The sequence below is a fragment of the Lepisosteus platostomus genome, chromosome 6 (assembly GCF_059453375.1).
Source record: "Lepisosteus platostomus isolate fLepPlt1 chromosome 6, fLepPlt1.hap1, whole genome shotgun sequence".
NCBI lineage: Eukaryota > Metazoa > Chordata > Actinopteri > Semionotiformes > Lepisosteidae > Lepisosteus > Lepisosteus platostomus.
In genome coordinates, this window is record NC_142616.1 from 56,826,131 (window position 1) to 56,847,044 (window position 20,914).

A 20,914-nucleotide genomic window follows, 5' to 3' on the forward strand; every position below is an offset into this window, starting at 1 on the left:
GCCCCCTGCTGTGTGTCCCAGGCTAATGCATGCACAACATAGAAGTCACACTCACCTCACCTTTTGTGCACAACACCTGGATATTCAGTCTACAGAGCAAGAGTAGGCAATTCCAGTTCTCAAGGGCTGTACGGTCCATTGTTTTTCATTTAACTTTAGGTACTAATTACTGAATTGAAAAAGCTGCTTGCTTAGAAGTCAGGTAACCTGTTGTTTTTTAGATCTTTATCGCCTGCTGTTTGAAAAAGTATAATAGACAAGGCTAGCCAACTGTGGTCCATGCAGTTCAGTACTGTATGTCTTATGAGTCACTGTCAAAACAATTTCTAAAGGCACCTGTCTGTTGTGATATTTTATGTAAGTTATTTTGTTAACTGAGAAAATTGGGAATGACTAATTATAGCCTGTGAGTTTTACTTGGTGTTGGTATACTAATTTCAAGTCTCAGCTACTTAAAGCACTATTCAGCCACTTCAGAGGTCAAAAATGAAATCGTTCCAAGTGTACGGATACTAGTGATATAAAGGTAACCAATAAAAGCATCTTGATTTTGGTTTTCCAGGACCATGTCCTAGACCAGGAGATCTCCGTCCTGCTCAAGGAGGCCAGCCTTTGCTTGAAATTTTCATTTCATTTCACTTCGCTTAAAATGCTTTCGCTTTTAAGATAATTTTGGGAATACCAGTATTCACAATATTACACACCGATATTATAACAATACATTTTTTATTGTGCAGATCTAACCAAATATGGAATGCAAATCTGACAAGTAAGTGCGTGATTCTGTGTTGATCTTTGAAGTTTGAGATAATATTAAATAATATGTTGTAATTATGCCAATTACCTCAAAAAGTTTTGTTTTTACAATATATTTTTTATATAAAAAACTACTATACTAATGTAGAATAGGTCGAGGTGTAGAATGTGTTTAGATTTAATTTTGAAGATTTGTATCTTCTTATGTAGGTAGTTAATAAAACACCACAAACAGTAAAACTATGCATTCTGGCCTGTAAAGAGGAAGGCAGAGTCAATCTTGGGCAGGGAGACTCCTTTGGGTCAGATCTAGAACAAATTGAAGTTAAAAGGGCCCTGACCAATAACACACCAACATCTGAAACTCATCTCTATTGTAGGCAGAGATGATGGTTAACATGGAAACCTTCTTAATAGCCAACACCAACAGGAGTATGGAGCCCGGGAGTTCCCAGAAAACCTCAGTCAAGGCTTTCAGGACTAAAAAAATGTTTGAAGAGCTAACTGGTGTCAGGCAGGCCTGGCTAATAAAAGTTTTTTTCTTCATTGCTATTGAGTCTTTAGTTTTAAATAACTAAATCTTGTTCAAATACATTCTGCAGTAAACCCACTGAATTACAAAACCTGTCTGGCTTTCAAATTTATGTATGCAGGTATATATATACTGAGACATTTAAAATGCAACAAATGATATTGGTTCCATTCATTGTGTTTTAAATGCCTCTTAGTAAATTCCTGGTTCTGAGTTACTGGGTTACGATACGAGAGAATATCTACATCTTTCTTGAAATTTGATATTAATTGAATATGTAATTTAAAAGAACGAAGAATAGAACCACCGTCAGGCACACCTTCTAATCCAGCCTTTTGCCAAAGAAAATACACGCAACATTATTTTAATGCACACATTCGGAAACCGGAAACTGGTGAAATTCAGGCATTGTGGTTAATGTAGTTCAGTGAAAGCATAATGATTCGTGAAATGAAATTATAATGCTGCTTGTTTACGATCTATTTTAATTTTTATAACACAAGATGGAAAAAACGTTTAAGCGAAAAAGGATTTTCATCAAGGTGCAAATTTGTGATATCCCGAAAGAGGTCCCGAAAGCCATTGAACTACAATGACAATAATGCAGTTTGATTCATGTTTTACCCGCAGGGTCAAAGGTAGTGAGACATGTATTGTAAGTAGGGAGTGTGTGTTTTTTTGTTTTGTGTTTCTGCATGTAAAATTAGCTATTAACAATGCCTATGAAAGGAAGGTTTCCCATTAGGAGAACACTGGAATATCTTCAGAAAGGAGATGTAGTATTTAAAAACTCTGTGAAAATAATGACTGTGAATTACAACACGCATGGAGAGCTGAGCGATGGCGCAAGGTCAGTGCGGAGAAGACTGCATCTATAATGAGATTCTGTACAAAACACAAAAAGTATTTGTACGTTATTAAGGGTGTTTTTCAGTCGGATAAGAATTAATTTAATGTCCATTTATTAATCGTTGTCTTAAAGCTTTTAGAAAGTGTGCCACTATAATCAATTAAAATAAGTTTTGTGTCACTAAACATATTTTATTTCTTCTTCCAGAAAGTTTGTATTTTTTAAAATTCCCCAAATCCAGTATAAAAATCCTTGGGTCCAGATCGTGATGTATAAAAATCTAACTCCGTCCCCATTTGTGAAGTTTTATCTTGGTAAGTATTTTTCTTCAGAATGAAATTAGTCTGGATTCGGCATGGTTTTGAACTGCATAAGCTGCATTTAACTTACTATTCTGTTATATAACAGGCGGTGTTTTGTAAGCACTGGTTGCTGAAAATCATTACATTTATCCGAAGTGGTCACAGCAATAAATATACAATAAAAACGATGTTGTATATAGGACATATATAATATTAAAAAACGGCAAAAGCACTCTCAAAGGTGTTGAGGTGCTGTTCAATGAGAATCCTATCGACAAAAGTCTAGCACATGACTTTGCTTGGTGAGGATGTTTATAGACCATGTTTAACAAAACCTGCTTGTTTCCTTATATGCAACCTATTCTCTCAAGACTTTTTCAAGAGAAATGTATAAGAACCGCTGGCTTATAGTTAAGTTCCCTTGGGCTGGCTTTTTTTTTTTGGGGGGGGGGGGTGTAATACAGGAGATTTCTTCTATAGAGAGAAGAACTTCAAAATCTTCAAATTTGACAGATTTTCACATTTTTTCCAGTCTTTTTTTAATGTGTATATTTTATTCTGTTGTAAATTGCTATCGATCCATTAAAAAGCCCTTGGACCTGCTCTCTTTCTTACGTTAGTCCTCCTAAAATGCTGATGCAGTTCTGCTGTGTCAATCTCAATAAAGTCATGTGAAGGGAAGACAGCACTGTAATTCGTGTTTATTTCTAGCTTTTAATTAAACGGGATTTAAAATACATTTAGGTCCACATCTGGATACAAAGCTTAACAGTTATGAAAGGTAAATAAATATAGAATACACAATATGGAAAATAACCATACAGGATTAGTTAAGACATTGTAATAAAGAGAAAAAATCAATTAAATTGTAAGACGCAGCGGAATGTGTTTAGACATGGGTGCTCTCTGCTTTCCTCACTGTTTTTCCTGCCTGTGCAGATGATGGCGAACAGGTTTTGGTGGATGTAGAAGGAAAGGATCACATACAGATAACACATCATGTCAAGAAGATTATGGGCAAATCTCAGTGAGTAACGGCAAACTTGAAGAGTTTCTCAAACAAGGTTTATCCCAGTGAAGTCTACACTTTGTCAAGAAACAAGTTTATCCCTCACAAATGTTTAAAAATATAAGAAAGGTTGCAGTTGAGAGGAGGCTGTTTGACCCATTTTACTTTTTGATAGTAACGTAGCCAAGTGAATCTAAAATTTCATTTAGATGTTTGTTAATAATAAGTCAGATACTGGGACTCAACCTCCCGATAGTGAAACCTATTTTAGACAACACCAAGATTTCTTTTAAAGAAGTGTTTCCTGTTCTCCCAGCTGAATTCCCTTTTGGTTTATACACCTGGCCCCTGAGATCTGTAATCATTGTTGGTACTTGTTGGAAATTCCTGATTTTACTCTTAAGGCTGCCATCTTTTTGTGGTCAGGTGACCAAAACTGAACTCAAAAACTCTAAATGGGGTCTTGCTAGTGCATTGTAAAGCTTAAGTATAACTTGCCACAACTTAAATTCACACATTTATCAATATCCCCAAGCATTTTTTTACTTTTTTTATTCCTACCACCATGAATAATAAATGCCAGCATCCCTTAGTAAGTTTGAGAGAGTGGCTTTGTGAGCCATCTGTTAATTGGAAAAACCTGTATAATGAGGCATACCTGGTCCAATTGACCAACTAGCATTCAGGAGGAGTGAAATTCCTCACGAGGGAGAGGAGGTGTCAGGATAGGCTCTTTGTAGAATTAGCCACTCCTCTGGGTTAAAGAAGAGTCTTGATAAGAACAGCCAGGAGGGAAAAGGTTTCATTCTGTACCTAAGCTCTGGTGTGGAATGATAGAGAGTGAGAGCCTCAAAGGGGGAAAGTCCTCATTAGTAATGAGTTGAGCTGGCTTACAGGCATGAGGGACTCAATGAGTTAGAGGTGCTTGATGAAAATACAGTTGTGAGACAGGCAGACTCCATAGTTGTCTGCAAGATTCAATGGGATTGAAGCAAGAGAGGGAAAATTATCAAACTAGCTCCTGCTGTGTCAGGGAAGCAAGTATTGTTACAAAAAGCTTCACTGGCCGAACAGGATCAGCTGGGATAGTTAATGAGAAAAAAAGTTAGTGCTAGTTAGTGAAGACCTGATCTTTGCTAAAGAACAAGAGCTGAGTTTGTTATTGAATATTATTGTTATTGAATGTAGATTCAGACTGGGTGGAAGAGATTGAGTCTAAATAAATGCTTTAATAGATTTAAGGTGGTGTGAGTGCTAGTTTTGTGAGTCACATCTTTTTATGGTTTTGTGAAGTTCAGTCACATTTGCACTTGTGTTGTATATGTTCCCAGTTTCTGGCTGGATTGAGTTGGACTCACAAGTGTTAAACTTCATTTGTCTAGTGTCTGTCCAATCTGTGATTTTATTTTAAGTCTTGGCAGCAAAGAAATTACACTGTTTCAGAAACCAAACCAATTTTGCAAACTAGAGAGATCAGGAACAGCAATGTGCCTGAAAAAGATCCCTATACTACACCACAGCTTACATCATCCCAATGAGAAGTTTTGTTGCTAAAATTCACACCTTCAATTGCTGTACATAAAAGAAAAACAACTGCATTTGCTTGTTTACTAAGCAACTACAGTGTCAGTAGCTGCATGTTTTTTTTAAATATTTAATAGATCTCTGCACTGAATGTTGTACACATTCTGCTTTTTATTTTTTGCCCATTTATATATTTTAAATCCTAACATTTCTAAACAGTTTGCTGTATGTTTGTAAGTCATGGGAGATATACAAAAACACCCTTGGTACAGCTTAAAATTACTTTTTTTTAATTTAAAGCTTGATTGACGTTCAAAATTGCATCTATTCTCAGTACCTGCTGCACTGGACAGAAAGGTTTTTTTCTCTTGTTCTTCTCGTCACCTCCTTCTCCCTCTCCTCCCCTCACGCAGGGAGGTTTTGCAGGCTGAGGAAATGGCTCGGATGGTGGCGTCCAACCCTGCCCATTTCGGTCCCAAGAAGTACTGTCTGAAGGAGTGCATGTGTGAGGTGGAGGGCCAGGTGCCCTGTCCTGGCCTGGTACCCCTGCCCAAGGAAATGACGGGCAAATATAAGGCACAGATGAAGTCAGCTGAGGACTGATCACAGATGCCTGGGACTCTTGTATATATGTTGTGGCTCTTCAGTTGATGGAGATTTATCTGGAATTTTGTGTCTGTTTAAAGGAGATCTGAAACTGCTGATTTTTTTTTCTACAAATAAGTTTAAGCTGTTTTAGTTCATTTACTACCACTGGTAGTGCTGATCCCCGAGTATTTTTTGTACCATCTGACATGTTGAGGGAGCGCAAAGCCATCTCCTGAGCCTTTTGGGTCCCTGAAAGAAGTCTTACTGTCACATGGGTTTATCGTGATATGTGATATGTCTAGAAAGCCTTTACATTTCTAGAAAAGGAGAAGATCAATTTCGGTAAACATTACAAAAAGCATAACTTAAAAAGTCTTTTTGTCAAAAAATAAAAAGCACTGAAAGTTCTAAATTATTTTATTTGTGTACCTTAATAAGATAACAAATTTCATCATTGATCTTTCGATGATCAACCAATTTAATGGCTGTAATGCCAATACTGGTGGTGATAACAGATGATAACATCACTTAAGGAAAAAATAAGTTTTACACTTTCTTGGGCAGAAGCCAGTTTTATTAGTGCAGAATGACATCAACTCCCAATCATGAAAGGAGTACAGGCAATATATTCAAAGCTACATTATTAATCTTCAACATTTAACACAAGCGTTTACAATGTGTACTGTTTATAGTCTATAGCTTTTCTTTAGTGGTAATTGTTGATAGTGTACATACAGTACTGGATATGATTCATGTCAGCTTGGTTTAAACAAGGTCTCAAAAAGCTAAACTGCATAATAGCGGTCTAAAAACAAAGCCTTATTAACAAATTCTAATGTCTAAAGAATGTTTTCAAGATGTATCACTGATATCCATAATACTTTTTTGGTTAGTGTTACAGTTTTAAAACAAGAAAAAAGTCAGTTTTACTACATATGTTTTAAAACGTTAGGCTGAAGAGAAAGATTTTATATATATATTTTTAAAAAAAATTAACCGTTTACTAGTTCCATAATTCTGCAGCTCCAATTTTCCAACACTTCTTCTATAACACAAACTTGTGCTTCCAGTGGAGGTATTGGGAAATTTTAGTACAGAAGGTGAGCTAATCTGATTCCAATACAATGGAAATGACAAAGCAGGTGGCAATATGAAGTCCTGGGAAAAGTACTCCCTTTTTTTAATGGAATTTGTCTCTACAGATTAAGGAATCTACTCATGAATGAGTGAATTCTTTGTAATTAAAAACTAAAGGACAAAGCTAAAGAAGCCAGAGAAATTATGTATTTTTATGGACAAATTACTGATTTATTGAGGTGAATGAAGGGAGCCATACTGGGCCATGTTTGGTTTAAAATGATTTTGACAAAAACTGACAAAGCTATTGTTCAGCACGTTCATGAAAATGGTATGAAACATCGCTCAGAGGGCCGTCACACTGCTAGCAGGTAACAGTCAAGGCACCTGATTACAGAGAACCATCTTAATAATTCAGTTTTCACTACATACAGATTGTGGCAGACTGGACAGTTGCCTTCTTGAATTTAATCCATACAGCTAACCTAATGTAGATTAATGAAAAGGGACAAAGCAGAATAGACGGCACTAGAAGAAAATAAATGCTTCGCTAAAGTGAAACAGATTGTTTTAAGATGGAGCTAAACCTATAGGTAGTGAAACCAAAATATTACTGATGGCATCAATGTAAATAAAAGGTAGCTAATACTTTACAGCAATAGAAGCAGTGGTACAGAGTTTTTAATATTTTGCCAATCATCCGGCAACATTTACATCTTTAAATATACAATAGTTTGGGCTAGCTTCTGGCTTGATTTGATTTTTTTAAATTGAGTTTCCAAGTATTCCGCAAGACGTTTTCTGTGTATGCTATTAAGACATTCCTAAAATTATAAAACAATCATTCACATAGTCGTTTTTCAGTTCTGAAATGCGATATTTAGTATAAAACACTCCCCTGCCTAAATGACCATTCTAATGGTGTGTGCCCACTTCTCAAGAACGAAATTTAAGCCACTGAATGTGAAGGAAATCAAAGTATAAAGCCGTAAACAGAATAATAATCAGTGTATTTCAAATGTAACTAATTTTACTAATTGAAGAAAGAATTTGGAGTACTTTTTCCAATATTGTGCTTTTTGTGGCAAACGTCAACAGAAAGGTCTGCAGATGATAATACACTCAAGTACATTGGTGTACAAGACAAAAAACAGTATAGGACTGATCCCCCATCCTTCCAAACGTATACACACACAAAACAAATCAGTGCGTTTTTCTTTTCTGCTCTTGCAGAGTGCGCTGTAGTTCTCGTAGGTTCTCCGACAGCAATTCCACTTCGTCGGCCCGGCCACTCTGCTTGGCATCAAAAATGTACGCTCTGATATTATCAATCTGCTGGATCAGCAGCTCTTCCTCAATGACGTTTTCATCAATAGCATCATCGGTGTCAAAGGGGTTGGTGGATGCGCTCTCGGCGACTGGTGTGGGCGCACTGTTTCTTGCTTCGCTGAAAGGATTGCCGTTGTCCTCCTCGTCGAATGGGTTCAGGTACCCCTTGATCTCGCCGTGGCCACTGGGTCCCACCTCCTCCTCGTCTTCAAATGGATTGTATTCCTTTTCACCGTTCGGAAGCTTCCTTACTGAGGCGGACTGTTCTTTTGAAATTTCTTCGGCGAAAGGGTTCGAGGGGTCATCTTCAATGGGCGTGGACTCTTCATCTTCGAATGGGTTTAAAGAGGTAGCAGGCTTGTTCTGTTCTGGTTTTGAACGGTATCTCAGTTCATCCTGCTGCGGCAGAGGAGGAGTCTTTTCCCGGCTAGGAAGGTGATGGAAAGCTTTCATGGACTGCGTTTTGGATAAGGGGCTGATCTTTGTCGTGGCGGCACCTAAGCCTTCACTGTCTGTGGCATGTTTCCCAGAATCCTCTCCCTGAAAGGGCGAGGCCTCCCGAAAATCTAAAGAGCGTGTTCGCATGTGTTGCGATGCCTTACAGTGCTCTCGCTCCCATTCCTTCTCTTCCAGGACCTGGAGCTGCTTCTGCTGCAGGGCCTCCTCTTCGGCCATCTGCTTAGACAGCCTGATCGCCAGCATGGTCTGCTGCTGGTCGTACTCGTCCTGAAGCTGACGGAGGTTCTCCTCCAGCATGTTGACTTCGTCTACCTTATTAGCCGCTTTGGCCTGGCGGATGAAGGATTTGATGTTGTCTATTTGCTGGAGGAGAGGATCCTTGATCTCCTGGGTGTGCAGCATGCTGGAGTTGGGCAGCCATCCACTCGCTTTGGTCATGGAGGGCTTGGGCAATGGCGTGGCTTCGCCGTTGGTGCTGGCAGCCAGACGGAACTGATCTCGGGGCTTTTCTTCGGCTCTCCTTTTTTGTGTCTCGAGCGCAGCCTAGAACAAAAACAAATGTGGTTTTACGTAACTGGATGTGCTATCCTTAATTTCACTCTTAACAGCAGAGCCAGTGTACAGTGTCTCATATCTCAGATCACCATCTGTTTCAATATTAAGGAAATGCTTTCAAAGCATGATTTATGCAATTTTTCAATATTTTTCCACTTATAAAAAGATGTAGAAACAGATCTGAAAGGGATAACAGAAATATATGAGTTACAGTTTGGTGAAACCTTCTCACCTGTCTCTCCAGCTGCAACTTCCTCTCCATCTCCAGTTTCCGTTTCTCCTTCAGCTCTTCGTATTTTTCTATTGTAGGCAGGGACATCAGCCCCAGCAATTTTTCCTAAAAAATACAGCAGCAGTTTTCAGAGATGGTATTGAAAGAGGCTTTTTTTTGGCCCTGCAGATTCAGAAAGAAGAAATCTTAAGAAAACACTTGAAAACAACCAGTACAGAAATTCAAAATAGGGTCTGAAATCCCTTAATTTATACATTTGCATCATCTGGATCTGTGTATTGGGTATTGAGATAAACAATATTTCTGACCCGCCTTTCTCTCATTTTAGTTGTCTTTGCTACTTTTAAAAAGACAAAAAAACAGATTTTACATTCCAGTTTGCACTCTCCGTGTCAAATGTCCTTCAGATAACAAACAGAAGGCTTTATAAAAAGGGAGTATCTGGAGTAGAGAGTAAAACAATAATTAAAAATGCATACAACCTTCCCTCCTCACCCCCATTCCAGTCCTACCTGTACAAAGAGTGTGGCTGAGTATCTAATCATCCGCTGTAGCTGCTGGGTCTTCGGATGTGGCTTTGGCTCCTCATTCATGCCTAGTGTGAGAATTTTCTTACTGCATTAAGAAAAGTAGTATATCTAAATTACTGACATTATGACAAATTCATACAAGGAAAAAATAATGGTTGTTGTGCTTGCTGTTGCATTTTATAAATGTAGAATCTCCTGACAGTATCAGGGACCAGCAGGCTATAAAGTTGTTATTTTTTAAGACTGCAAAGTATGCAACAGAGAGCACAACTGTATTGATTTTATTAAACAGAAAAAAGTAAACAACCATCCTCTTCTAAACAGCTCCCTTCAACAGATTAACAATAATAGGACTATATATTTACAGGCGAAAAAAACATTGCTACCTGTGTTGCTGCACTTCAATCATAATGCCTGAATAATAAAGTCAGTTAATATCCAGTCATCCGAAAAGTATTTTCTTGTGGGTTATACCTTAGTGCATCTATCAGCTCATAGTACTTCTGGACCTCCAGCCTGAGGCCATTGGCATGCTCTAAATTGTAGGTTGTCTCCCCAGCACTGAAAGTAAATAAAGGGATAAATTGGCAAAAAGAAAAATCATTAGTAAAAATGATTATTGTGGCTTAAGTGCTTGAAAACCAATATTGTTCTTCAAAGCACCGGCTACTATACTTTGGATTGTGTTATAAATCATCCAGATATTACTTACTTTAATGATTCTGCCATTTTTATATACTCGGGAGCCTTCTGATCCACTTTCTCAATGCAAATTCTCAGTTTCTAGAAAAAAGAGGAGGAAAAAATTTAGCAGTAGATAGAAATCATTCTCACAATCGTTCTGAAAATATGCTGTCACTTCTCATTACATTGGTTTCAGAAATGCATCTGGCAGTGAATAATGATATGGTTAACAAATAATACCACTCGTAATAACTGGATAAGGAGTGATATTAGCTCAAGCTACAGTTATTTCAGTCTTCACAGATCTTTCACAGTGACAGGAAATGGAAGCTGGAAGCACAGCACGAGCTAAGTCTTCTGTTTGTTCTGCTTTCAAACTTTGGAAGTGCGATCACAGTGTGACCCGCAAAACTACCCGGAAGCAAATTCAGGGGTGGTCACAGACGTCATATGGTGTTATCAGTGGGATTTGAACCCATGCCTCCAAAAAAAAGACCAGACCACTTGTGTACAGTACGTCACAGAACAAAGAGAAACCAGACCGCTAATGTACCTCATAGAGCTTGATGATATCGGGCACGTGGTCCTTCTCTTCCAGCTTCTGCTGGCGCTTCAGAAGGACGTCCATGCAGTGGCGACAGCAACGGATACGGTCTTCGTCCTTCTCCTCCAGCACCGAGCTCACGCTACTCAGGCTGCTGATGCTTCCACGGCGGGAGCTCTGCACGCTGACACTGGACGACTGGCCGGGGCTACCTGGGGCACACAGGGCCTCCCTGGTGCCGCTTGTTAGCTTGTCTGACATGGGAAAAGCACAACAGCTCTAACCAACAACCAACAACTTCCACCTCAGCCTTCATCAGCTTGAATACAAGCATCTGGTAAAATAATAACCCCCCCCCCCCATCATTCAGAGAAAACCAAACAGAGCATGTGCCTTCTCTAATTTTCTCTGATCTGTTTGGTGGTTGAGAAATAATTAAGCAAAGTATTTGTTTAAAAAAAAAGAACTAAAATGAGACACAAACTAATGTTTATATGATTGTATCCAGGTGGTTCCAAAGCCTGTGCACACTTAAATACTAACACTAACAAACCCTAATGTACTCAGAAATGGACCTTTTATATATGCATACCTATTTTCATTAAATAATCCTCCCCTGATGAGCTGGCATTCTAAACCAAAGCAAAAAAGGAGATAACTACATGCATGTGCTCCAATACAAAAACAGTAGCAAACTGGGGGTTTATAGATTCATTAAATATTTACTCTATTTTCCTTGAATTCTCTGATCATTAATTCTGAGTTCCATCAGTTCCTAATACATTACAGATTTCAGTTCATCATTGAAGAATGGAACTTATTCCAATATCTCTTTCTCCTACTTTTTCTTTCTTTTAAAGTCTTTTGTTCTTAGTTGTACTGGTCTTGTAAGTACGGTCTCTGTTGTATGATCTGGCAGGCCAGCTCTACAAAACATCCTTCTGCTCTCCACTCAAATGGGATTATACTACTTCATTTCTGCAAAAGAGCTCTGACAGATATTTTCCTGCTCTATCCAGCAATTCTGATTTCACCCACCATCAGAGCACTTAAATAATCAATGCAGTCATCCAAGATGAGGGAAAAGTGGCGTACACATCAAAAATATACCTGATACTTAATATTAGTTAGGAGAAACAGTACAATATCTTTCTTCAAACAAAGAACTGTAGGGGTTTAGTATAGATCCACACATTCTGTGCAGGCTGATCCTAAAATATCCTGTAAGGATGTTCAAAAGCAGAATTCAATACAATCTAAGCAACCTCAATGGACCAGCAGATCTCATATCTCTCTTTGCTATGTGCAGACAACACAGCATACAATGTGAGCAGATGCCCACAGCCAGGCCACAGGGAGGGGCTTCCAGAAAAGATGGTCACTCACGTGCCAGGGGTAGGGTTACAAACTCCATGCACTTCTTGCACATGATGGATCCACAGAGACGGCAGTGGTGGCGTCTGTTTCGAATGTTGAACTTGTTGCCACAGTCGGGGCAGAATGGCACATCTTGATCATTTACCCACGAAACAACAGACTTTTCAATTGCTAAAGAAGAGAATTATAATAATCAACAGTTAAAAAACAGGGCGACTGAATATATAATTTAAAAGACTGATGAGTCTTCTACTCACCTCTAATTGTGGCAGCATCTGCATTGGTCCTATCGAATGATGTTAACTAATAGTGAGAAGGAAATACAAGACTTATATATTGCTTAACGAACACATTTTCACATTTGTCACTTCTCATTATATTGATATCAGAAATGTAATTCTTAGGGAAGAAAGCAGATCTGTACAAACGAGATAAGTACATGTAAAACTGTGACTGTGATAGTTCATCCTTTAGTGTATTGTATCACATAGTGTACTGTATCGGCTACACTGAAACACCAAGAATTAAAATCTACACCTGGATGAGCCGTCAAAGACATAATGGTTTACATACAGTATAAACATACTTTTTAAAATATTTTAATTTGTAGCATCTAGATATAATTCATTATTCACAACACAGAGATTGAAAGTTAAAAATGTCTCTGTGCTATAAAAGTGTGTTGATGAAATGTATTTTATCTACCTAGTTTATCTGATGACCCATGAAATTGAAAGTTTGTTAGTCTAACAATAGGCATGAAACAAATTAAGTACAGAACTTGTTTTCGTTTGAGCTACTCATCAGAGAATCTCTACAACAACTTTCAGTATTTTATCTCAGGACTGTCAGCAAACCCCTTTACAATAAGTGAAATACCACTCACCTTTTCCAATCTGATTATTAATTTATTTACTTCAATAACGTAGTGGTCAATTCGTGCAGCTCTGTGTTTCTTGAAGCTTTCTAGGTGACATCTGGTTGCACCTAGACATGGGGAAAAAGTATGTTGGCTGAATTATAATGGACTGTATATGGTATAAATGGACAGATCCATTCCTCTAGGATAACCCTAACCCTGGTACTGAGGAAACACAGTCTGCTGGTTTCCATGCCAGTTCACCTATCAGCTGGTTTTCACTGCCAGGTAATGACTTAATTGATCAGCTTGCTTGTTTAGACTTTTATCAGATTTGTTTATCCTGTCAATCCTGAGTGTCAAGAATTCTCTAATGCAAAGGGTGCTGTTTCCAACTTCAGCATGCAGAGTTTAGAGTCCCTCCTCAACGGGCTTGCTGTTATTTCTGACTAAACAGCTCTTTTACTTGTTCGTCACTTGATGATGAAAAGACACAGGTGGGAATGACACTGTATAAGACATACTCTGTATCAGGAGTGAAGTCCAATTGGTTATATTCAGTGGGAAAATAAAGGTACAGGGTTGACACCAATTATAGATCCCATTTGATCTTCAATGATCCGAAAGCAAAGTTATAAACATGCCGCAAATAGAAAACTGAACTCCATTAGCTAGTGTTTTAAGGACAATTAAAACAGAGCAAAAAATGACACAGTGTTCCTCCAGGACCACTGAGAACCACTGATCTAGGGCTACAGGGTTCTCTGGTCTTACCTACACAACTATCTGATTATTTAGACAAAAACAGCTTGTTTTGTATGAATTACTAATGAAAAAGTAACAACGAAATGTGCAGGGCTCCAGCAAGTGAAAGTCTTCTACTTTTACACTTGTGAACTATCATAAGGTTATCTGCTTAGCAAGTAATTCACAACAACCGCAAACACAATAGTGAAATCTGTATTTGCAGCCTAATTTTTTATTAAACTATTTGTAATTTAACCATCACCCACAAGTATTAAAACACATAAAGTGTTAATAAAAGAACCTAAATTCTACAAGTAATAATACGGAATTTATCTCTGTAGTCCACCTGTGCCCGGTGGTTAAATAGTCATTAAATATCGTGATCTAATGGTTCAAGCATTTTTCCTTTTAAAAATTCATTTCGACTAACAACCTCATTGACTTATTTTGAAGCATCATCGAACTGAGTTAATCGATTCATTCTGACTGCAAACTGTCACTCTCATTTTTGCAGCGATATTTCTTTATGCAAAATTCCTCACCCACTATTAGCGCTACTTCATATGATTTGTATATTTTCCCGTTTTAATACATATTTTGAACAGGTCAGCTATACAGATACTGACCGCAGGGCCTTAGTTACCAGTGTTTCAGTCTTACCCAGTTCTTGGGGTTCCCACATATATGGATCAACTCCTCCATAGTAGAAAGACTCATAGCTCCCAGATTCAGCTCGGTCTTCCCCATCCCGCTTCAGGAGTTTGTCTTTGGCTTTCTTGGCTTTCTGCACCAGACCTTACAGGAGAGGAGAGACACCCGGAGGATTGCTTTGTTGTTACACACCTTGACGAGATGGCTGACCCCAGCTGATTTTACTGAGCTTTGTTCAATCGACATTTCAGTCAGGAGTCCTTCATTAGATAAGAGGAAGTAACAGAAATGCCATGAATGAAGGTATAAATGGCTGAGTGAGAAAACAGTGTGAGAATTGAATAAAATAGGGAAACCCAGGCAGCAAATAAGCCTGAAATGCACGGAGGCTGTTGTCATCCAAGGGTGTCTCTCTTATTATGTTTAAAATAGCCATGAAGCCACGCCTTCACTTCACCCCCGTCTCAACATGGCAACCTCCAGACCTACGTCCTGCTTCCAGAAACCCTGAACTTGCATATACTGAAGAACCAGAAGGCAGGGCTTAAAGCAGATCCGAAATGAAATGGATCGACTAGTCTTTAAACACCCCAAACTACTGCAAATTATTTTCTTCTGTCTGAACGCACAACAGACCCAAAAAAGTAATAAGTAATGTTTGATCAGGACACACGCTAAAAAAAGTCTGGCATTAGCTTGTTTGAGCTGGACACCTGCTTATAAAAGTTTGACATTAGCTCCTTTCTCACAAAAAGAAAAAAGATCAACTGCAACCTCAGCTGGAGAAGAAAAAACAAATGTTGAGGATTAATTGATTAATAAAAATTCCTTACACTTACATAGTGCTTGACAGATAATAGGGACTCCATTACCACCAATATGTAGCCCCCACCTGGATGATGCAACAGCAGCCAAAGTGTGCTGGTACACTCACCACACATCAGCTATCAGTGGGGAGGAGAATAGAGTGATGAAGCCCCATAGATGGGGATTATGAGGCCATGAATGGTAAAGACCAAGGATATTTGCCCAAGACACAAGTGTACATCCTGAGATTTTTAATCACACGGAGTGTCTGGAACATGGTTTTACATCACATCCAAAGGACAGTGCCTTTTCTATTTATTTTTTTACAGTGTCCCCATCACTATAATGGGGAATTAGGAGCCACACACACTGTAGGGTAAGCACCCCTTACCGGTCCCACTAACACCACTTCCAGCAGCAACTTTAGTTTTTCCCGGGAGGTCTCCCATCCAGGTACTGGCCAGGCTTACACCTGCTCAGCTTCAGTGAGTTGTCAGTTATGAGTTGCAGGGTGATAGAGCTCCTAGCCTAACCTAACATAAGGTTTTAAAGCTAGCTCTTACTTTTTATCTGTCCCTTGACGTCCCTGTCTTCCCCAGAGTGCTCGTCCTCATAGTGTGCCTGGAGCTGGTAGAAGGACTGCAGGTCCTTCAGGCACAGCGGACAGAGAAAGCCTTCCCTCACCTCCCCCTGCTCCTCGAACGGAGGTGGGTAGCTGGATGCCATTTTTTAAATGCGGGCTGCTGGTAGACAAAAGCTGTGGAGAAACGGAACTGCTGGTGCCAGAGAGAGGCTCTCCCAGAGCAATATGGCTGCCTCATAGTGCTCCAAGCCGGAGGAAAACTTTAGCCTTTAGGTCTTCCATGGCCATAACCCACATAGAACCTAAAAAAACATCAAGACATTCAGTAAAATATAGAAACCTACATTTTCTTAATGAGCTACTGCATTCATGATTTTCTTACTTTTAAAATATTCAATATTTTACAGTGTGGGTGATAAGCACAGGACAGGTCGAATGAAGAACTTGTGTTGGGACAGTGTAAAAATGCTCTAAAATCAGAATTCAATAAGGCATTCAACAATCAGACAGCACTGTCCTGCTTAGATAGCAGTTTCATTTTTGCAACATTAAGTATTAAAACAGAAACAAATGCCTCTATGCATTACATTTTCCAATTGGGAGTTTTCCAATTGTTCTCCAAGTGGGAGTGTGAGTCATTTACTTCCTGCATTGCACTTCCATTATGGAATTATATCAGGAAACCTTAAATGAATAAACCAGTCAAGAAAGCATGTTTTTAACAGTAAATACAAATAGTTAGTTTTCAGCTTGTGACTATGATGTAACTAGAATCACAGACATTTCACTACCACTGCAATAATTCAGTATTAATATTTTTTCAGTACTGCTATATCCAACTAAAAGTAAATAATGAGATCGAAGTAAATAATTGTTTTAGCAAAAATGTGAAACTCTTAAAACATGATACAGAAATGGTTTATACACAAAATTAACATTTCACTGAGCTGTTTGCCATGAAAATAAATGACAACAAGAACTCTTTACTATAGAGTATTAAAATAGTTTAAACATACAGGACACAGAAGTTTGAGAAGTTCTATGGATACCTGAAAAAAACTAATTCTGACTGTGTCAGGCACTGTGGAGCCTGAAGTACACTGAATTAATGAGTAAGGATTGGTAAAGGATTTGTTGCCAATAGCCAAGTTTTTTTTAAATTGGTAATTAAAAATTGGGATGGTGTATTATAAACACTAATTGGCAATTCCAGATTAAAAACAAATCATACACCACACAACTCTTGGTCTGTTTTCTCCTAATCTGCTTGATTTAATAGCACTATAAAGTCTTCCTTATCTTCATCACAGACTAGAAAAAAAGAGACAGCTGCTCTTAATTTAACATTGTCCCTATTATATTTAATCCCTTGGGCCTGCAATCAGAAATCAGAGCTGCCAGGCTTCAGCACATATTAAAAGGGTGCAATATAATAGGGTCACTAACAGCAGCGGGGAACAGTATACTGGAACAGAAAAGGTCGTACAGATGTTAAAAGCCTCAGCTGAATTTCTCATAATGAAACGCTTGTAAGGTCCACACCTCTCAATGGCTTCTTAATGGCCTTCTTTTGACGTGAAACGCAGGCGTGTAGGCACACCCAAAGAAATTAAAACAATTTAATGTTTATTCTATCAGCTGAAGTGTTCAGTGTTTTAACTCAAAACAGCATGCCAATACTTTAACTGGATTTTAAAATGCAAAAAGAAAAACCATTTAGCGAAAAGCGCTACACAAAACCCTTATAATCACTAAAGGCCAGGACAGCTGCTCCAAACGAGCACAATTTGAAGGAGGTAGCAGGAGGCTTGACTCGTACTCTTCGGTCAGTAACCGAGGGGCATGGGGTGGCTGATTGGATTTGTTTCACTTGGTGAATACTTCACAATATCGCCTCCTTAAAGAGTCCTGCAAATCTTCTGTAACCCTCAACACAACATGGTTACTCTCTGTGTGAAATAAGGCTTGAAGTCTTAAAAAAATGGAGACGAACAAGACAAGTAAGTAGTCCTTGACTGTCGATTACAATAAGGACGTGTTCTTGGATGTCTTGGGATCCGCTGTTTCTTAAGCGTTTTGTTTTAATCACTGTACTTTTAGATGATTTTATACTCACTCATTAAAACCACAAAAACAATCTAAAGATCTATTATCAACCCTCACGAAGCATTTCGCGTGACATGTTTAAAAGCATATAATCATTAATGTCTTGGGTCTATAGTAACATTAAATATATATGACAAACTCTTGATAGGATTTAATCAAGTTTAATTTACAAAATGTTATTGGTTAATCGTGTAACAGAAACAAACACTGTGTTGCAAACGCAATAATAAAAGAGACATAATCGGTCTAGTTTCAGCATCAGAATATTTGAAAAATTAATCAAACCGATAAGGAAAACCTTGGCTAATATACACTGTAGTGCTCTTTCACTGAACTGGATCTGTTACTACACAATGCAGAAATCACACAATAGAAAATAACCCGATCCAGGCGAGAAAAGCAATCATCCGTCATACATACAAAACGGATAACGTAATCGAGGCGCTAATACTCACAAATCACGCTGTGTAGATCTTTTTTTACTGATACTACAGTATATTTTGACAGCTGCCGATCGCTGGCTACATAGAATACACTCTCCACAGGTGAAAGGTTACCCACGGCCCTGCCAGTCACATGACGTGCCACGTGATTACAGTGCAGCGCAGTGTAGCGGATAGGAAGGCAGAGAGGACATACAGCACTAAAACATCTTTTCTGGGGTCTTCTGTTGCATGTGGATTAACAGTTGATCTACATATCATGTATGACTTCTTTCAGAAGGAATGTTTGCATTAGAATACATCTGCATGATAATACATCTCTGGTTTAAAAAGGGAACATTACATTTTTATGTCAAAACAGGATTTCAAAATAATTTCTGCACTGTACTGTATAGCTCGCACTGATGTAATACGGTTAATAACCTTTTTGGTTATAACCCTGGAAGCAGTATTTTGTACAGTCTGGATAAAAATTACTTGGAATGTCAGAGAATATGACATTCTATTAAATAATAAAGAAAGGAGAATATCTAATTTTGCAGTATTGTCAGGGTAATTAAACGATTTAGTTCTTGCTTATAATATGAAGTTCAAAAGAAAGAACTGTGTCAAAAATTACACTTGTGAGGCTGTCATCAGTTCCTGCAAAGCACTGCTTAGTTTTTTAACACAGCATTGTTTCTATATTTGTTTTATCCACTTTAATATTTTTAAACATCTATTGCTTAAAATCAGCAAGAACACTAATCATTTTAGGTGATTGCCTTTTGTAATGTAATGAACAGAACTGTTTGCAATGCTTGCAAGAGATTCAGAGAGAAAATAGATATTTAGAGTAAATTTACTGCAAGGCAACTGAAACCATTGTTATCCCTTTGATCATGCTACTTTCATTCTTCATTTGGTCATATTCATACTGATCCCTCTAATTATTAAATCATTCCAGAGATAGATGCAGAAAAAATTAGAACGATGGAGTGGATTAGTGGTGTCAGGGGTTAAGTTGGCCTGATGTTTTGTAATGAAACTAACAGGTAAGCATTCTCAAGCAGATGTTTTAACACGTAAGACTGAGAGAGCCCCTTAAACTCTATAGCAGGAATGACCATATCCAGTTTTACAGGGCTGCTGACTCTCAAGGTTTTCATTCCAGCGCAGGTTTTAACACCCAAATCGAGCTAATCATTGGATTATTTGCAGTAGTTTTGCAGCAGTTTACCATCTTTGTCCCCCCAAGCCTGAACTTGGGCACCCCTGCTCTGTGGTCTACATGGGGTATATCCAATCCTGGCCCTGCAGGGCCAGTGTGTCTACAAATACTTGTGGATGCATCCTCCACTTTCTTCCCACAGTCCAATACATATTAAAGGTGAGCAAAAGGTTAATATATTTATATTTTATTCATCATCATAATTGCTGTGTGGCTCAGTGGCACAGTGGTTTGTATTGCTGCCTCACAGTGTTGGGGCCCTGGGTTCAATTCCAGACTTGGGGAGCTATCTGTGTGGAGTTTGTACTGTATGTTCTCGCCAGGTTCATGTGAATTTCCTCTGGGGTGCTCCATTTTCCTCCCACAGTCCAAAGACATACTGATAGACTAATCGGATTCTGGGAAAACTGGCCCTGGTGTGAGTGTGAACGTGCACATGGGTCTGCGTGTACCTTGAGATGGACTTGCATCCCGCCCAGGGGGTATCCTGACTTACACCCCTTGTTTTCCAGATAGTGTCCAGCTCCAGTGTCCAGAAACCCTGTATTGGATACAGCAGTGAGAAAATTGATGGATGAATATTTGATGTGACCAGTTCATTCATTGCCAGCTTGTCCCAGCTCTTCAATCGTCAGCCTGCAGAACCAGGATTAAAGAACCCTGGTCTAGACACATTGGCAAAACTAGAGGGAAACAAAAAATCTACTACACAACACGTGCCTGAACAGATATCACATTTGTTATTATTATTTTGTTATTATTGTTTGTTATCACTCCTCCTTTTTTCTTGTATTATTGTTATTTTGGTTATCCTAAAATTTATCACTGCAGATAGAATTCACCAGTGTGTGTTTTGTCTTTTGACTTTTTTCAATTTTTTAAAAACCCCTGTTAGCCTTTTTTATTGTTTTTTTCTTTTCCACTTTAAGAGCATAAGAAAGGTTGCAACCAAGAGGAGACTATTCAGTACATCTAGCTTTGTCTGGTTGTTTGAGAATCTCATCTAGCCATTTCTTGAAAGCAGCTAAGGGCAGGGACTTGAGTTGTTTAAGATTATGCTAAAATGTGGAGACTGTGGACCAGGAACTGCTACTCTTTCTTTTTTTTAAATGAAAGTCCTGCTTAATCCAGTGTCTTTAAATCTTGTTTTGTACTTTATT

The 20,914-nt window shown here is 38.5% G+C and overlaps 2 protein-coding genes across 2 annotated transcripts; one reads left to right on the forward strand and one right to left on the reverse strand.

The window, feature by feature from the left end:
• The first annotated feature begins 1,899 nt into the window (after positions 1 to 1,899).
• On the forward strand, positions 1,900 to 5,973 carry mrps25 (mitochondrial ribosomal protein S25). Its single transcript, XM_088636489.1, has 4 exons — positions 1,900 to 2,138; positions 2,346 to 2,452; positions 3,380 to 3,467; positions 5,387 to 5,973. The coding sequence occupies exons 1-4, from the start codon at positions 2,005 to 2,007 to the stop codon at positions 5,574 to 5,576; spliced, it is 519 nt and encodes a 172-aa protein (XP_088492615.1). The 5' UTR covers positions 1,900 to 2,004; the 3' UTR covers positions 5,577 to 5,973.
• Positions 5,974 to 6,113: 140 nt separating this feature from the next.
• On the reverse strand, positions 6,114 to 18,677 carry rbsn (rabenosyn, RAB effector). The gene is made up of 12 exons (XM_088636487.1): positions 18,553 to 18,677; positions 15,976 to 16,297; positions 14,615 to 14,749; positions 13,235 to 13,335; positions 12,606 to 12,651; positions 12,358 to 12,519; positions 10,981 to 11,225; positions 10,456 to 10,526; positions 10,218 to 10,304; positions 9,726 to 9,828; positions 9,214 to 9,318; positions 6,114 to 8,969 (listed from the first exon to the last, which is right to left on the reverse strand). The coding sequence occupies exons 2-12, from the start codon at positions 16,136 to 16,138 to the stop codon at positions 7,842 to 7,844; spliced, it is 2,346 nt and encodes a 781-aa protein (XP_088492613.1). The 5' UTR covers positions 16,139 to 16,297; positions 18,553 to 18,677; the 3' UTR covers positions 6,114 to 7,841.
• Between the last annotated feature and the right edge of the window lie 2,237 nt (positions 18,678 to 20,914).